The sequence below is a fragment of the Bombyx mori genome, chromosome 1 (genome assembly GCF_030269925.1).
Source record: "Bombyx mori chromosome 1, ASM3026992v2".
Lineage (NCBI taxonomy): Eukaryota > Metazoa > Arthropoda > Insecta > Lepidoptera > Bombycidae > Bombyx > Bombyx mori.
Window position 1 is genome coordinate 19,593,100 of NC_085107.1, and position 16,162 is coordinate 19,609,261.

A 16,162-nucleotide genomic window follows, 5' to 3' on the forward strand; every position below is an offset into this window, starting at 1 on the left:
CTCGTTAAATTTAAATATTTGTATAATAAAACCACTAAAGTTATTTCTAGTTGATTTAATAAAAAGTTAAAGCATTCACAGTTAAGATTTCAACTTCATTTTGCCTTAGACAAATAAATGATCAAAATATACAATTACAAGTTAAAACAATTAAAATTATTGTTATTAATAAATAAACTAGAATTTAATAAAATTTCGCTCACCCAATTCTCCTACTATGTTGTTCTCTTGTTTTTTTTCTATTCCATCCTAATGAAAACTATCCAACAAAGCTTCTGTACGTGAGTAACAAACACGAAGGTAAGTGAATAAGCCGGATAAATTGTAAAGTAGGTCGACTCGTTCATTGTTACCCTACAGCGGTGTGTGTTAGAAATGACAATTGCGAATTCAATGGTGCTAAGTGCCCCACCATCTATGTACGGTACAGACTTGCACTTACTCTTGTACTTTGTGTTGCATATAACACTCATGTTTAATTCGATAAGAATGTTCGATCCTTGAAGACATTCGAAGGTTGTGTATATTAGAATCGTGGACATTTCAAAACAGCGTGGGATACAAGCTGACGCGGAAGAATGATGTCCAAGTCGGGGTCGTATACCTCGGTCTTCTGATTAGAATGTGCATACATAAGAGATCACTTAAGATCCTTTGACTTGTGTTGTTAGAATAGTAGTACTGTCGCACAGGGTAGGGACCCGATTCCCAGCCGGAGTTAGTTTGTTAAAGATGTTTGGTATTCTGAGTTCGGCTCTATTCGTTCTATAGTAACTACGAGTATCTTTTTTTATTGCTTTGTTGGGTGGACGAGTTCACAGCCCACCTGGTGTTAAGTGGTTACTGGAGCCCATAGACAACTACAACGTAAATGCGCCACCCCCCTTGAGTTATAAGTTCTAAGGTCTCAGTATAGTTACAACGGCTGCCACACGCTTGAAACCGAAACGCATTATTGCTTCGCGGCAGAAATAGGCAGAGCGGTGGTATCTACCCATGTGGACTCACAAGAGGTCTTACCACCAGTAATTACGCAAATTATAATTTTGCGGGTTTGATTTTCATTACACGATGCTATTCCTTCACCGTGGAACTTAATCGTGAACATTTGTTAAGTACGTATTTCATTAGAAAAATTGGTACCCACCTGCGGGATTCGAACACCGTTGCATCGCGAGATACGAATGCACTGGACGTCTTATCTTTTAGGCCACGGCGCCTTCCAATCTCCGGGCACACAAAAAAAACTAATTTGCGGTACCATTTTAACGAACGCTTACGGTTGCCAGTGTATTGACAGTGATGTTGTACACGGCGTGGACGTGGTTACGTGCTTGTATGCCAAAACAAATGCAACTCTCGACATAAACAATTTTCATATCCGATCTTGGCACATGTAAATCCGGGAGCGTTCGCGATCCATCACCAAATTCAGCAATAATTTAGATTTCAGCACACTGAATGCTTTAATAAAAAGGTTTTTACATTTAGATCTACTTTTACGATTTAATCCTAGGTTATTGTTTTCTTTAAGATGGCGAAACATCATCGAAAGAAGGATAACGGGAGGAGATGGTCACGACCCTCAGACATGAGGAAAGCGGCTCAGGGAGGAAGCATGTTTTCTTTAAGCAGCTTACGAGATGTTGGATATCATTCTTCAGTGACTGTTGAGGTTCACCTATGAACCGATTAGAACGCATCACGATAGAGATAAACAATAATGGGTAGCAGTGTATTGTGAGCTGCCACTATCCTGCCTTTTCCTACTGCGAAACTCAGTTATATCAATTTAAAGGGTTTTTTTTTTGTCAGGAGGAAATCGCCGGACTTCCGCCCTTTTCTGGGGATACTGGGCGGGGTATGTCAGAGTCGAACTGACTAAAACCTCCTGTCGCTCAACAACCAACGTCCAAACCTCGCATGAGACAGAACTCATGACAAGGCAAAGGGGGGAAAGTGAAGCGTTTAGTGCGGAGCACATCTCTCCCATCACCCTCTCCCTCGGGACGCCGGACTGGCGGTCGTCGGCGCCACGACCACCAGCCCTCTCGGTCGGCAGACTGTCCGAAGCCCACCTAGATGGCGCCGGTTAGAGTGGGTTACCCTACGGAATACCCCGCTGGGCCAGAACCAGCGTGGGTCGAGGATAGCCGGCCTTCCATCACCCGGATGCTCTTGCGTAAAACGCGTGCAGAGCAGCTTGCACGTCGTCTTCTTAGGCCCCCCTCGCCGGTCCCCAGACCGACATGTGAGGGGGACCCGAAACACTTAGAGGGCCAGGGCTTGGGCGAGATCCGCCTCCCTGGCCCCCGCTCGACGGCGGCGGGATTGTGCGTCTCTCACGCGTCCCGCCGCCTCCTTCTGCGAGATGGTGCACTCGCAGAAGTCGAGCATCGCCTTCCACGACTCGTCGTCGCCGAGCATCGATGCCACAACACTCGGCAACGACAAGTCGGTTCCTATTTTTGCGACGAGGACACGGCGCCACCCCTCCCATGCGGGGCAGGCGACGAGCGTATGCTCTGCCGTGTCCAAGTCGCAACCACAATGGTGGCACTCTGCCGTCGGCTCGGCTGTGATCCGGTGCAGGAACTCACCGAAACAACCATGCCCAGTGAGCCTGCGTGAGCCGGAAAGTGAGGCGTCCTCTGTCACGATTCACCCAATCCACAAGGACCGGGCGAATCGCCTCGACGGTCCTACGACCAGCCGAAGGATCAGCCAGCCGTCTGGACCATGACTCCAGCAATTTAAAGGGTAGGACAGTTTTTGTTACAGTACAATTAAGATTTTGATCCTCTTTCTCAGTAGCAGGCAATAGAACGTGCCCTCTTATTGTCACTGTCAATGAGAAACGGTAACAACTTACCAAATAACTAGATAAGGTGTAGTATCGTTTTTCGGGTAAGTATCAAAAGTATAGCAGAATCTTTGTTGTGTTTATGAAAACGCTCGATTCAATATAGGACTCTCGTTCGTTTATCAATCTATGGTAAAATGATGTACTAATCTTGTTACTACTGGTATTATTATTTTTTGTATTTTAAAAGGCAAAGTTGCCATTTCTTCAAAAAATATATGTATTTTATTTAAAAATTATTTTGGAATTATTATTTTCGAGTAAAAAACAACCGAATGGAAATAGCTAAGCGTAGCTTTAGATTACTAAAATCCCGTTCATAATTCAGAGCAGAATTCGCGGTAACAATTAAAATAGTCAAAGGGATTCCGTAACAAAGCTCGCGGGAATTAAATTACTGGGCGTTCGGTTACCTCGGCAAAACAAAATCCGCTTCAGTTTGCGGACCATTTTGAAGTTCAGGCATTTTAACTAGCGCACACATATGTACATGCGTTATTAGCTCTAGGGGCTTTGACGGGAACATCGTTGCCTTTGTAAGCGTTGCATCGACGTTAACACGCGAGCCAACACAATACGATCAAAACTAATTTGATGGTAGACTGATATCATCTATACATAAAAATAAAATTGGAGTGTCTGTTTGTAATATTGAAATAGCCTCTTTTTGCTACGTGCATATGAATATATATACGGTACATACACCAAAATAACATTTTTTACAGTTTTTGTCTGTCTGTCTGTTTGTTCCGGCTAATCTCTGGAACGGCTGGATCGATTTTGGCGGGACTTTCACTGACAGGTAGCTAATGATATAAGGAGTAACTTAGGCTACTTTTTTTAGACTAGCTTCACCCCGCGACGTCACCCGCAGTACGACAATAACTGCGGGTAACATCGCGGGACTCCACTATCAATAATAAAATTTTATGTTACCGAAGCGAAGCCAGGGCGGGTCGCTAGTCTAGAATAAAATTAATAATTATGAAATAATGTAATTACACAATAAAGATGTAATTCGAATCGGCTAATCGAGATTTTAAGGCTTTGGAATGAGACATCATAACCCATTAGAGCAGTGTGATGTACGAGGTATGTATATCTTCACTACGATATAAATTTCGTAAGCACATGAAGTTAACATTGAAATGCTTTTATTACCCCATTTCAGAGCCATTGGAAGCTGCTAGATCTAATGCTAGCAGCGGCCACTTTACAGGTCACCATACTCATAATACTTTTTAATGGTGGTAGAACCTCTTGTGAGTCCGCACGGGTAAGTACCACCACCTCGCCTATTTCTGTCGTGAAGCAGTAATGCGTTTCGGTTTGAAGGGTGGGACAGCCGTTGTAATTTTACTTAGACCTTAGAACTTGTATCTCAAGGTGGGTGGCGCATTTACGTTGTAGATATCTATGGGCTCCAGTAATTACTTAACCCCAGGTGGGCTGTGAGCTCGTCCGCCCATGTGTATGTAATGACAAATTGTACTAAGTTTGATCATTTAAAAACCGTCTTCGGGGCAATCATATTGTAGGTACCAAAATGCAGTTTCTCTTATTTAAATAGATCAGGGATGGGACAGCTTCAACCTAATGTCTCAAAGTTCATATAATTCGATTAAAAAAAACGATATATCCAAAACTGATTTAAATATAACATAAAAGAAACTTCATTTCCTATTCATATTATTTCGAAACTAAGTCATACTAGCTTTAATTAATTTCTGTCATCGGTTTTAGGAAACGTGGTCCCGAGTTGCGGTCGGGTATGCTCACTGGCGTGATGCCTCGTCCCGAGTATGAAATTGCTTCAAGCGAAATTGTTATTTTGCTAACTAAAATGGATATTCAAACTGATTTAGTTTCGAGAATGAGTTTGGTTTAACGTTTCTGATTCGAAAATCATATTATTTGTTTGTTTAATCATGTGGTATACCACAAATAAGCTTATATGATGATAGTACCTAAAATCCTAATAATAATATTTGAGAAAATCCAAAAAAAAAGCCCGCTGAGTTTGTTTCGTCGGTTCTTCTCAGGACTGTGGCTTTTTTTGGAACCGGTGGTAGAGTTAACATTTTCATTTATATTTTGACATTCAACAAGTGTTTTTTTGATGACATCCAAGTTGAAGTAAATGATTCTGAATTTGAATTTGAATCGTCTGACATTTCACTTCACACCGCGAAAAGAACCTCAAAGGCAAGAAGACACAGAAAGGCGGTATCATTATGTTAGTAAGTTAGTATGTAACGGAATCTTTGAACATGATTTTGATCTCCTTCAAAACGTCAGATTAACTCGAAATTTGATATACTTATTAAGGACCGATGACATTTCAATATTAAAAAAAAAATTGAAATAATTGAAATTCAACTAAAAAATTATAGGTAAATAATATGAAAAATAAAAAAAAAACTAACAAAATACGCTTTTATAGAAAATTATTATTGAAGATATGTTCCCTGATCGATTTAAAAGAAGATTCCTATGAGTGCGCCGCGCCATTAAGAAGTTACCATAGACTGAAATCACCAAAATATCAGCGTTACGTCATTAATTGCAATTATTTTTTTATATTCTTGTCTATAGATGTACTAGTATTGGCTTATATACATATAAATAGCTACAACAACTGTACATGTTCCGACGCAATCAGATAAAAGACACGCAAACATGCATAGGACATGTCAATACAAACAAACAAATATTATTTTTTACTTACTTTAAAAAAACGATAGCGGTGTCCTTTCTAATATATAATATGATAACAGTTTCATTATACAACTTCATTTTGAAGCAAACGTGCCTACGTTTGCAGCTAAAACGTATTCCGGTGAGGTTGCATTTTCCCGGTGTTCGACATTGACTGGTAAGTGGAATACAGTAAGCCAGGTTTGAAAAATTGTTTTTCACCGAACAATTTACTATATTGTAGTTGAAGAAGAGCACGCTAATACTAAAATTGTTGTTGGTGGTAGGGCCTCTTGTGAGTCCGCGCGGGTGGGTACTACCACCTTGCCTATTTCTGCCGTGCAGCATTGCGGTTCGGTTTCTAGGGTGGGGCACCCGTTGTAACTATACTTGAGACCTTAGAACTTATATTTCAAGGTGGGTGGCGCATTTACGTTGTAGATGTTTATGGGCTCCAGTAACCACTTAACTCCAGGTGGGCTGTGAGCTGGTCCAACCACCGAGGCAAAAAAAAAGATATATATGAGAACATGACCGCGGGCAGCAAAAAAGGCTCTATTGTCAGAATTAGTCAGAAGTAAAAGTTTATTCCACGATGCCATTCCTTCGTTGTCGATGTAGGTACTCATTTATTTAGAAAAATAGATATCTGCCTTCATGGTGTGACCAGAAACATATGCATCTCACTTGAGTACACCGTATTATTGCGTATTAAACATTTTGTATCCTTCACAACTTATTCCCAGTAAAAAATTTTTTTCAATTTTTAATTGTCACAATATAGGAATAGGACACATGTAGGAATGTGATAATATATATGCAAGTATTCTCGCAGAACAAGGAACCGGATAGAATGCGGATGATGTCTTTATCACAGGCTTGTTGCATAACGACGGTCGATGACCCCCCACCCTGCAGCATCCGACCACGGCCTGTGAGTGCCTAACGTGAAATTTCTGAACACTAAAATGTAATTACGCACGTTGATCGCTTACTTCGTATGTCGAGCGAAAGGTTTTTGTGTAAGATGCATTTTTAAAATTGGTAAGTGTAATAATACATTTTTAATTAAAATGGACTAAAGTAGTATTTATTACATGAATTATAAAGCAGTACGATTCTAATAATTGTGTATATAAGTATACATGTATTGTTTTGCGTGTATACGAAATTTGGAAATGATTGCCTATATGGCTTTAAATTTACTTATCTATATATTAATACGTGAAGCAAAAACTATGTATCCCTTTTTACGAAAATTCCGCGGACGGAGGAGTATGAAATTTTCCACACTTATAGAGAATATAGAGAAGAAGTGCACAATGCTAATATTTTTTTTAAATGATGCATAAAAGATACATTAAATCAATAAAGAAAACATTATACACACTACATACCATGTTTTTGACGCACACACGCATGCATACTATTTATTGTCAAACTTTTGTTCTCGACGTCAACAGACGTCAAATTGAGAATAGATTAAATATTGTTTGTCTGTTAATATTTTTTATAGTGTAGTCTTGGCGAAATTTGTGATTATAGAAGTATAAAATACAATCATAATAGTGTACAAACTTACAATTCCAATTAATTATAGTCGAATTTCTACTACTGCGGGACCTCTAGTTTATTGTTATATCGCGTTAAGTTTCTATTCACATCTGTCTCTTCAAGACATTTTATCTGAATAATATGAAAAACATGCGTAACATGACTCACGGATAACTACGGAAGTTTTTAATGATTACTACGTACATTATGGAAATAAGGCACTTTGTACAAGACCACGGTGTTGTCTCTGCTACCACCGTTGAATCACTTTCATTCAAATGAATTTTGAACACACGTTTATTAGCAATCTGTATATTAATACGTGAAGTAAAAACTTTGTAAGTACCCCTTTTTACGAAAATTGCGCGGACGGAGGAGTATAAAATTTCCCACACTCACAGAGAATAGAGAGAAGGAGTGCAGAATGCTGTTTTTTTAAATCGTGCCTAAAAATACATTAAAGTGATAAAAAAAACTTGACATGCACTACCATGTGTTTGACACACACGGGCATATATTATACTAATTTGTTTATAGTTACAGCCTGTGGTCAAATTGAGAATAATAATTAATATTGTTTGTCTATAATATTTATTTGTCTATTGTGTAGCCTTGGCGAAATCTGTGATTATAGAAGTATATTCTTTAACAATAGAACCATGATAATGTTCAAACTTATAATTTCAATTATTTATGTTCAAATTTCGACAATTGAGCGACCACTAGTAAAATTAAACTTACATTGCTAAATAAATGATCAACTCACTTACCTATGCCTATCATTTAAATGTTTCGTTTTGGGAAATAAAATAGGCGTTATTATAATACAAAACAAGTCAAGTCTTTGACCAATGTCTCTAAAGGGACGTAAAACTTAACTATAGGGAGAACACAATCTCTCCTACATTAAAGTCATTATCTTTGTTACAATATTAGAAACTAGCGCTAACCTGCAAATCAGAGGTCAACGACACGATTCGTTTACACTGTGTATCTTGTCAGTTGAGGAGCGGTTGCAATAATTTAACATTACACACAATTGTTGAGGAGACAGCTGATAGACTATCAGTCGGCATTAGGTAATTGGTCATCGCAGTCGAGGGCAATGCCTTGTTTATTGTATAGTATTATGTTGCCAATCTATAAAGGTGTACAAGAAATTCGGTATTACATCATAATATATCAATAATTTATCGATCAATATATCCTCATATCTACCTAAATTAATATAAAACGCAGTATTCGCTTTGCCTGTATCAGAACTCGGATACTATTGTAGCAAAATTGCGTAAGAAAAAATAGACTAAACCTATTCACGTAATACTTTGGCAAATATTGAGAAGTAATATCGTAAGAAACCGAAATTGGAACACGAAGTAAAAGCTTTGTGCGGAGAAATCCTGTGATATTAACCGACTTGTTTTGAGCAAATCTACCTGATGGTGCCTTCAAATTGTATTATTTTAATTAAAGTTCTTAATAATGAAATACTTAGGTCATCGTAGCTAAAAGGGTAAGTCACTAAGCGATATAATTATAACCTAGTTCAAGACCTGCAGGCTGGTACCAATATTTCCAAATAAATATCGCACATGCGTTCGCCAACAGCTTTTTTTTTTTATTATTGCCTAGGTGGGTGGACGAGCTCACAGCCCACCTGATGTTAAGTGGTTACTGGAGCCCATGGACATCTACAACGTAAATGCGCCACCCACCTTGAGATATAAGTTCTAAGATCTCAGTATAGTTACAACGCCTACCCCACCCTTCAAACCGAAACGCATTACTGCTTCACGGCAGAAATAGGCAGGGCGGTGGTACCTACCCGCGCGGACTCACAAGAGGTCCTACCACCAGTAAGCTTCCACGGATAGCATCGTATAATTAAAATCTAAGACGCAAGAATTACAATTTACCTAATTTATGGTTTACGCCACCTGTGAACTCGCACGGATAGGTATCACCACCTTGTCTTTTTCTGCCGTGAAACAGTAATGTGTTTTGGTTTGAAGGGTGAGGCATCCGTTGTACTGTTAAAAGTGTGAGACCTTACAACTCATGTCTCAAGGTGGGTGGCGGCATTTAACTTGCCGATGACCACCCAGCTAAGAAAAAAATACCTTTTTGCGTAATAGCTGGTGAAGTGGTATAGCTCGCATGGGTAAGTATCAACATTCTGCCTTTTCTTAACCGTGAAACACTGTGACTTGAAACGACGTGGGCAGCCGTTGCACAATGAAATAAGTACTTGGACCACACGTGTGAAGTCGGGAAGGTATTCACATTGCGATGTGCCTACGAACATTCGGAAAACAATTTAAAATAATGTGAAACGCGAACTCGATCCGTCGATAATTTTTATAATTGCTATTTTATTATTTGAACGTTAGGCAGCGGCTTGGCTCAGCCTCAAGAATTGAAGAAGTCCATGGGCGACTCACCATCAGATGAGCCGTATGTTCGCTGGCATATAAGGGCAATGAAAAAAAAGATTGCATTGTAAGAATGTAAATTTAACTATTCTATTCAGTTTCCATTCATCCGGACGTGTTGAAGAAGTTTTAGAAAAGCGTAATATTCAGGAGCCAATCATTATCTTATACCTTTAAATGAGCAATTCTTGTATTAAGTATATATATATATAATCTAAACCTCGAAAACGGGTTTAACGATTTTCATAAAATTTAGTATACCGGGGATTTCGGGGGCGATAAATCGAGCTACGAGTTATTTTCAGAAAATGTTGTTTTATTCGCGTTTTCAATAATCAACTCTTCCCGACATCTATTGGCGAATAATAATACTATTTTTCTTAATTGAGGGCAACTAACCGCTTTAAAGACAAAAGAAGATGGCGTTATCAAAAAAAAAAAAAAAAACGAGCAAAGCTCGGTCATCACCTAGTTTTTGTAATACATTTAATTATTTTAAGATAATATTTCTTTTGTTTTTTAAAGAGAAACGATCCAAGTAGCACTGATTCTCTGCATGAATAACAGGCAGGATGTTATGTGGGGGCTGAGGGCTCGATAAGTGCTGGACCTATTTTTAGTACACAATGCCCTTAATAAGCACTGGCAGGGCGTTAGCTCGCTTTTGTACAAATACCATGCGACCGAGTAATTTTTGTTGAAAGTCGAAAGCTCTTTGAATGTTGAAAGGCGATCTCACCGCTTATAAATAAAGAGGTTCGTCGTCATAACAACGTAATTATTAATGTCTCCCAAATACAAAAATAAGATTGGAATTTTACAAAATTACTCTACCATTAATAAAATGCTTTATAAAGAAACAAAATTGCTATAATTTTTAATTGCGTTAAACTCATTATACCTAACTTCGTATATTAACGATTAAAGAAATTTGTGTAAAATATTACCCATAATACTTTCTATAAATACTATAAAATAAACAAGGTGATTTTGCAGTAAGTTTCGCGTTACAATATTCGCTGGTAAAATTTACTTATTTTATTAATTATTATTTAAAAATTATTATTTAAATTATTGTTAAAAATTATTAATTATCAAGATAATAAACTATCTTAAGCTATTCATTAGATTCGTATTCTATAAATGTAATTATCGAATTATTTATTAAGTACGAGTAGTTACATTTATTATTTAAATTTATTTTAATTAAAAAGAAGAAAGAATAAGAAAATGTAGCAGTTGAGCGGAGGCTGCCACCAAAACTGCAACATCGAACTCAAACAGACGGCTTATATCTACGTATATGTAACCATAGATAGTACACCAGCAACTTACCACCCCTACCATATTCAGTAGGGAGCTTATGCCCGGGTAGACGGGTTCGCCCCGAGGCACGTTCCGTGCCCCCGTAAGGGTGCACGACGACCCGTGATAATAATTTCGTGACGAGACAATTTATGATTCTTCACTGCGTATGTATTCAGATTTATGTATTTGATCTTTAATTAAAATCAAATCTTAAATCTGTTTACGCAACTAGACCTTACAGCCCAGTGACAAAATCTGTATTTAAATCAATTCGTTTTATTATTCAGATGCAAAAAAAAGCTTTCTCATGCAATACTTTTTATTAAGCGTGTCCGATAAACCAGTGCGCCCAAAACCCGCATTGTACAGTGTTGAACGCGTTGTCGTCGCCGGCCGTGGTCCTAATGTCCGTGCCCGCGAGTGTGGGTAATTGATAACTTTGGTTTGTTTTTCTAAGCGTTCATTTCTCGATCACGAACCGTTCAGTTGTTACGTAAACAGTCGCTTGTTTGACTCACAGACGGCTTGGCCGGTGCCTGACTCAACGTGCATTTTAGTTGGTTTAACTTTACAGCCAATTGTTTCGGAGCCCTTTCCAAAATATACAATTGATTGCATGAATGGCTGGTTTTTTTTTGTCAATTTTGTATATGGTACTACTACGGTTGTATAACTATTTTTTTTATTGCTTTGATGGATGGACGAGCTCACAGCCCACCTGGTGTTAAGTGGCTACTGGAACCTATAGACATTTACAACGTAAATGCGCTACCCACCTTGAGATATAAGTTCTAAGATCTCAGTATAGTTACAACGGCTGCCCTACCCTTCAGACCGAAACGCACTATTGCTTCACGGCAGAAATAGGCAGGGCGGTGGTACCTACCCGTGCGGACTCCCAAGAGGTCCTACCACCAGTGTTTACGCAAATTATAATTTTGCGGGTTTGATTTTTATTACACGATGTTATTCCTTCACCGTGGAAATCAATCGTGAATATTTGTTGAGTACGTATTTCAATAGAAAAATTGGTACCCGCCTGCGGGACTCGAACACCGGTGCATCGCTGCATACGAATGCACCGGACGTCTTATCCTTTAGGCCACGACCACTTTAGTTTCGCAAATTGAGAATAGAAATATAAAACTTTGAAAATTTTGAAATATTTCAATGAAAATATAAGTATTTTACTTTCTAAGTGTTCAAAGTAATATTTCATTACATCATTTGTAAGATTAAATTAATGAAAACAGAATCGTGACTTGAATAGTGACGAAAAACTTTCAATTCAAACGATTTAAATTTAAAAAGTCAAAAAGAAATCTTTTGAATGATTTGAAAAGTTAACTCTGTGCTTTTATCTTTTGAAAATTTTATCAAAAGGCCTCAGATTGCTTTGAGGTGCCAGATCTTGAGCCAACATGTAGTCTAAAAGGCTATCATGATATTTTAGTCCTTTTTTGTTATGGAAACATAGCCCGTCCATAAAAAAAGCATTCTAATTTACAGAATAAATGGAAATGTCAGAGAATTTTCTCTTAACCAATTTCAAGAGCATTTTCTAAACGTCAGACAGGAGAACAGCTGTCGTTTGCTTCCGTGGACTCCGGACCGCGAGGTCCAATCGTCCTTTTTTTCTTTTTCTAACATCTATTTAGGAATTAACAAAATAAACTTCTGATTAAATCGTGTTATTTTAAACTATAATATCGTATCAGCTGAGGGAAATGGGTGTGTAATTTAGATTTCTTACACATCACCCCTGTTAAAGATCTCTGAAAGTAGAGTAGCAGAGAGAGAGAGAAGCAGTAATACGTTTCGGTTTGAAGGGTGGGGGCAGCCGTTGTGACTATACTTGAGACCTTAGAACTTATATCTCAAGATGGCTGGCGCATTTACGTTGTAGATTTATTTTTATTTTTTTTATTGCTAGATGGGTGGACGAGCTCACAGCCCACCTGGTGTTAAGTGGTTACTGGAGCCCATAGACATCTACGACGTAAACGCGCCACCCACCTTGAGATATAAGTTCTAAGGTCTCAAGTATAGTTACAACGGCTGCCCCCACCCTTCAAACCGAAACGCATTAACTGCTTCACGGCAGAAATAGGCAGGGCGGTGGTACCTTTCGGTAACCACTTAACGGCAAGTGGGCCGTGAGCTCATCCACCCATCTGCTGAGTTTCTCGTCAGATCGTCACCGCGGGTCACGATTCCGAGCCGGCGGCAGCTCGTCCACCCATATAAGCAATAAAAAAAAAAAGAATTCACAATTGTGCGTAAACAATGACCATATGAAACATTTCGTAGAAATGATTAGAACGTCAAATCCGGTCAGTGCTGGCTTACATTACAATCCATTACATAGTTTCATGGTGTCTCTTTTGGAAGCTTCAAATTGATAATTTTGTATTTAAAAAAGCGAAATTATAAACAGTTTTGTCGTCTGAATCGTCAATACTTAAGTGCGGTCTAGTCACTAAAATTTGAGTAAAAGATTACATTTTAATTATTTTTAGTACTCAAAATCTATAGATATAAATAAAATTGGCGTGTCTGTTTGTAATATTGAAATAACCGCTTTCTACTACATGCATATGAATATATATACGGTACATACACCAAAATAACATTTTTTACAATTTTTGTCTGTCTGTCTGTTTGTTCCGGCTAATTTCCGGAACGGCAGACCGATTTTGACGAGACTTTCACTGATAGATAGCTGATGATATAAGGAGTAACTTAGGCTACTTTTTTTAGACTAGCTTCGCCTCGCGGCGTCCCCGCGGTACAACAATAACCGCGGATAACATCGCGGGACTCGCCTATCAATAATAAAATTTAATGTTTCCGAAGCGAAGCGAGGGTGGGTCGCTAGTATAATATATAAATATAAAAATGTTTTCTCTGATAAGGATTCACGAGATGAGATATTTACTGATTCACTTTAACACGTCTTTATGTTCGATGGCACAGAGTGTATTTTTCCCTAAGATAATCACATTAATAACACTGTAGATAGATAATTGTAACATAATTAAAAAAAAACCTATCATTAGAAGCAATAGACAGTGGCTTGGCTATGTCTCTGGTATAGCAACAATAATCAATGACAGGTGGGGCCACAAGTGCGTCTGCCTTCGACGGCAAAGAAAAACAAATAACTTCATTTTGGATCCTCCCGATCCATTAACGGTGTTTTTAGGTACCTCAAGCACCGGTATCCGTTCTGGTCGAACCCGTCACTCGTGACGAAGGGTTCGGTGAGTAAATTAATCCACAGATGCAGCCCACTGAGTTTCTTACCGGATCTTCTCAGTAAGTCCCGTTTCTGATCCGGTGGTAGATTATGCGAAGCACTGCTCTTGCTAGGGTTAGTGTTAGCAACGTCTTCAAGTTAGAGCCCCGTGAGCTCACCTACTAGTTCTGTGAATCTAGTACGACCCCTCGAGGTTATGAATAATATTAATGGGTATGAATATATGTATATATGGTAATTATAAATGGGAATATATATATGGTGATTATAAATAGGTATGAATAAAGAAAAAAGTTTTGCTAAATGTTGTTTAGACTTCACGAAAATAACTGACTATTGAAAACATTTGTCATGTCGATTCGCCGTCTCAATGTAACGGGTGAGGGGTTCCCTTCACATATTTTCACACCTTCACTGGTGGTACGACCTCTTGTGAGTCCGCGCGGGTAGGTACCACCGTCCTGCCTATTTCTGCCGTGAAGCCGTAATGCGTTTCGGTTAGAAGGGTGGGGCAGCTGTTGTAACTATACTGAGATCTTAGAACTTATATCTCAAGGTGGGTGGCGCATTTACATTGTAGATGTCCATGGGCTCCAGTAACCACTTAACACCAGGTGGGCTGTGAGCTCGTCCACCCATCTAAGCAATAAAAAATAAATAAAAATAAAATAATTTTTGCCTTGCATTGCTGATTCATAAAAATGTGAACTCACTAAAACAACAAGTATTTTAGCTTGAGCTATTAAATTCATTAAATATTTCGTAAGTTGTGTGTTACTGTCGCTTTGGCTTCGGACTCTCAGCGCACGTATGCGTCGCTTGTCAGAGCGTATTATCGTCAGCCCATTTTCAGATACGTCATGTTTTTATTTATTTATTGGGATCGCTAAAATAATTAAGCGATGATAATTGGCCGATATTGGTTAAATAATTAATAAAGTTGGTTTCACGCTTTGCTGCAAATTACCGAGAGCAGGAATCCTAACAATAGTGACAGCCTCAAAGAACACGAAACGCCAAGCAAAAAGAATGAAAACTGCTTATGTAATCCAACTACCCAACTTGATATAATATTGAACTATAAGAACCATATTAAAGATATTCGATAAAATTGAATCAAAGAAGCCATCAAAATGTTCATTTACAACAAAATGCTTCATTTGTTAATAATGTTGAATAATAAAATTAATGTTATCTTAATTGTGATTTGCAAAAGCTCGTAAAGCTCTCTTACAGTGAAGATACATTGATTGACAATGATCGACGAGCACGATAGTGCAACTACGTATTATTTAATAAATTATGTCACATAGTATTAGTTACTTATTAGTTTTATAAATTATAGTATTGACCGATTTGTGTCAATTTTCTTCTGTTTCAATCAATATTTCTCTTAAAACAGAAATAAGTTGATGCAGGAGAAAATATCGAAAAAAAAAACACGTAATTTTTAAATTACATTTTATCCGCCTAGAAGTAAACAAAAACATGTGTATAGCTAACGAACCTTGTCGAGGTCTCTCTTTGGTTTCGTAGAAAGCCACGGCGAAATTGTTGTTTGTTGTCAGCACCGGGACAGGCCGGGAGAGGCCGGCGCTGCTCCACACGTCCATAGCTCAAGGGCACCACACGCGTCCGAGCAGTTGGCCAACAACGCGCGCACTGAGCTTACTTCAGCTTACGTCTTCCGGACCACGGGTGCCTCGATCGCTGCCACCCTGCGCCCGCACACCTCTCCACGGACTTTTACCAGCACGCCGTGCAAATGTGAAATGAAATGTTGTTCTTCGACTTAGGCCGATTAAGTTAGAGTTAAGTTTAGTGTGATGTATGATGCATTTTCGCGATCGTTGGTTCGTTTGGCGTTTTCGGATCGATTTAGAAGCATGAATTCGATTTTAAATATATCTCACGTGACTCCGATCATGGAATGTGATTTAAGCTTATTTTGGTTGACTTTGGTTGCGAAAGAGGTTTTATTGCTACATCTCAAAATGTTGTTAAATAAACTACATAGAATTTCCGAGTACTAATAAAATATCAGTTTGG

At 38.4% G+C, this 16,162-nt stretch overlaps 1 protein-coding gene across 1 annotated transcript in view; it reads right to left on the reverse strand.

The window, feature by feature from the left end:
- LOC101746038 (ecdysone-inducible protein E75) overlaps window positions 1-15,777 on the reverse strand; it is a 78,163-nt gene extending 62,386 nt beyond the window's left edge. Inside the window, exon 1 of the mRNA XM_062670853.1 lies at window positions 15,621-15,777. Within this exon, the coding sequence (XP_062526837.1) occupies window positions 15,621-15,726 (106 nt within the window). The 5' untranslated portion in view covers window positions 15,727-15,777. The remainder of the gene's footprint in view (window positions 1-15,620) is intronic.
- Between the last annotated feature and the right edge of the window lie 385 nt (window positions 15,778-16,162).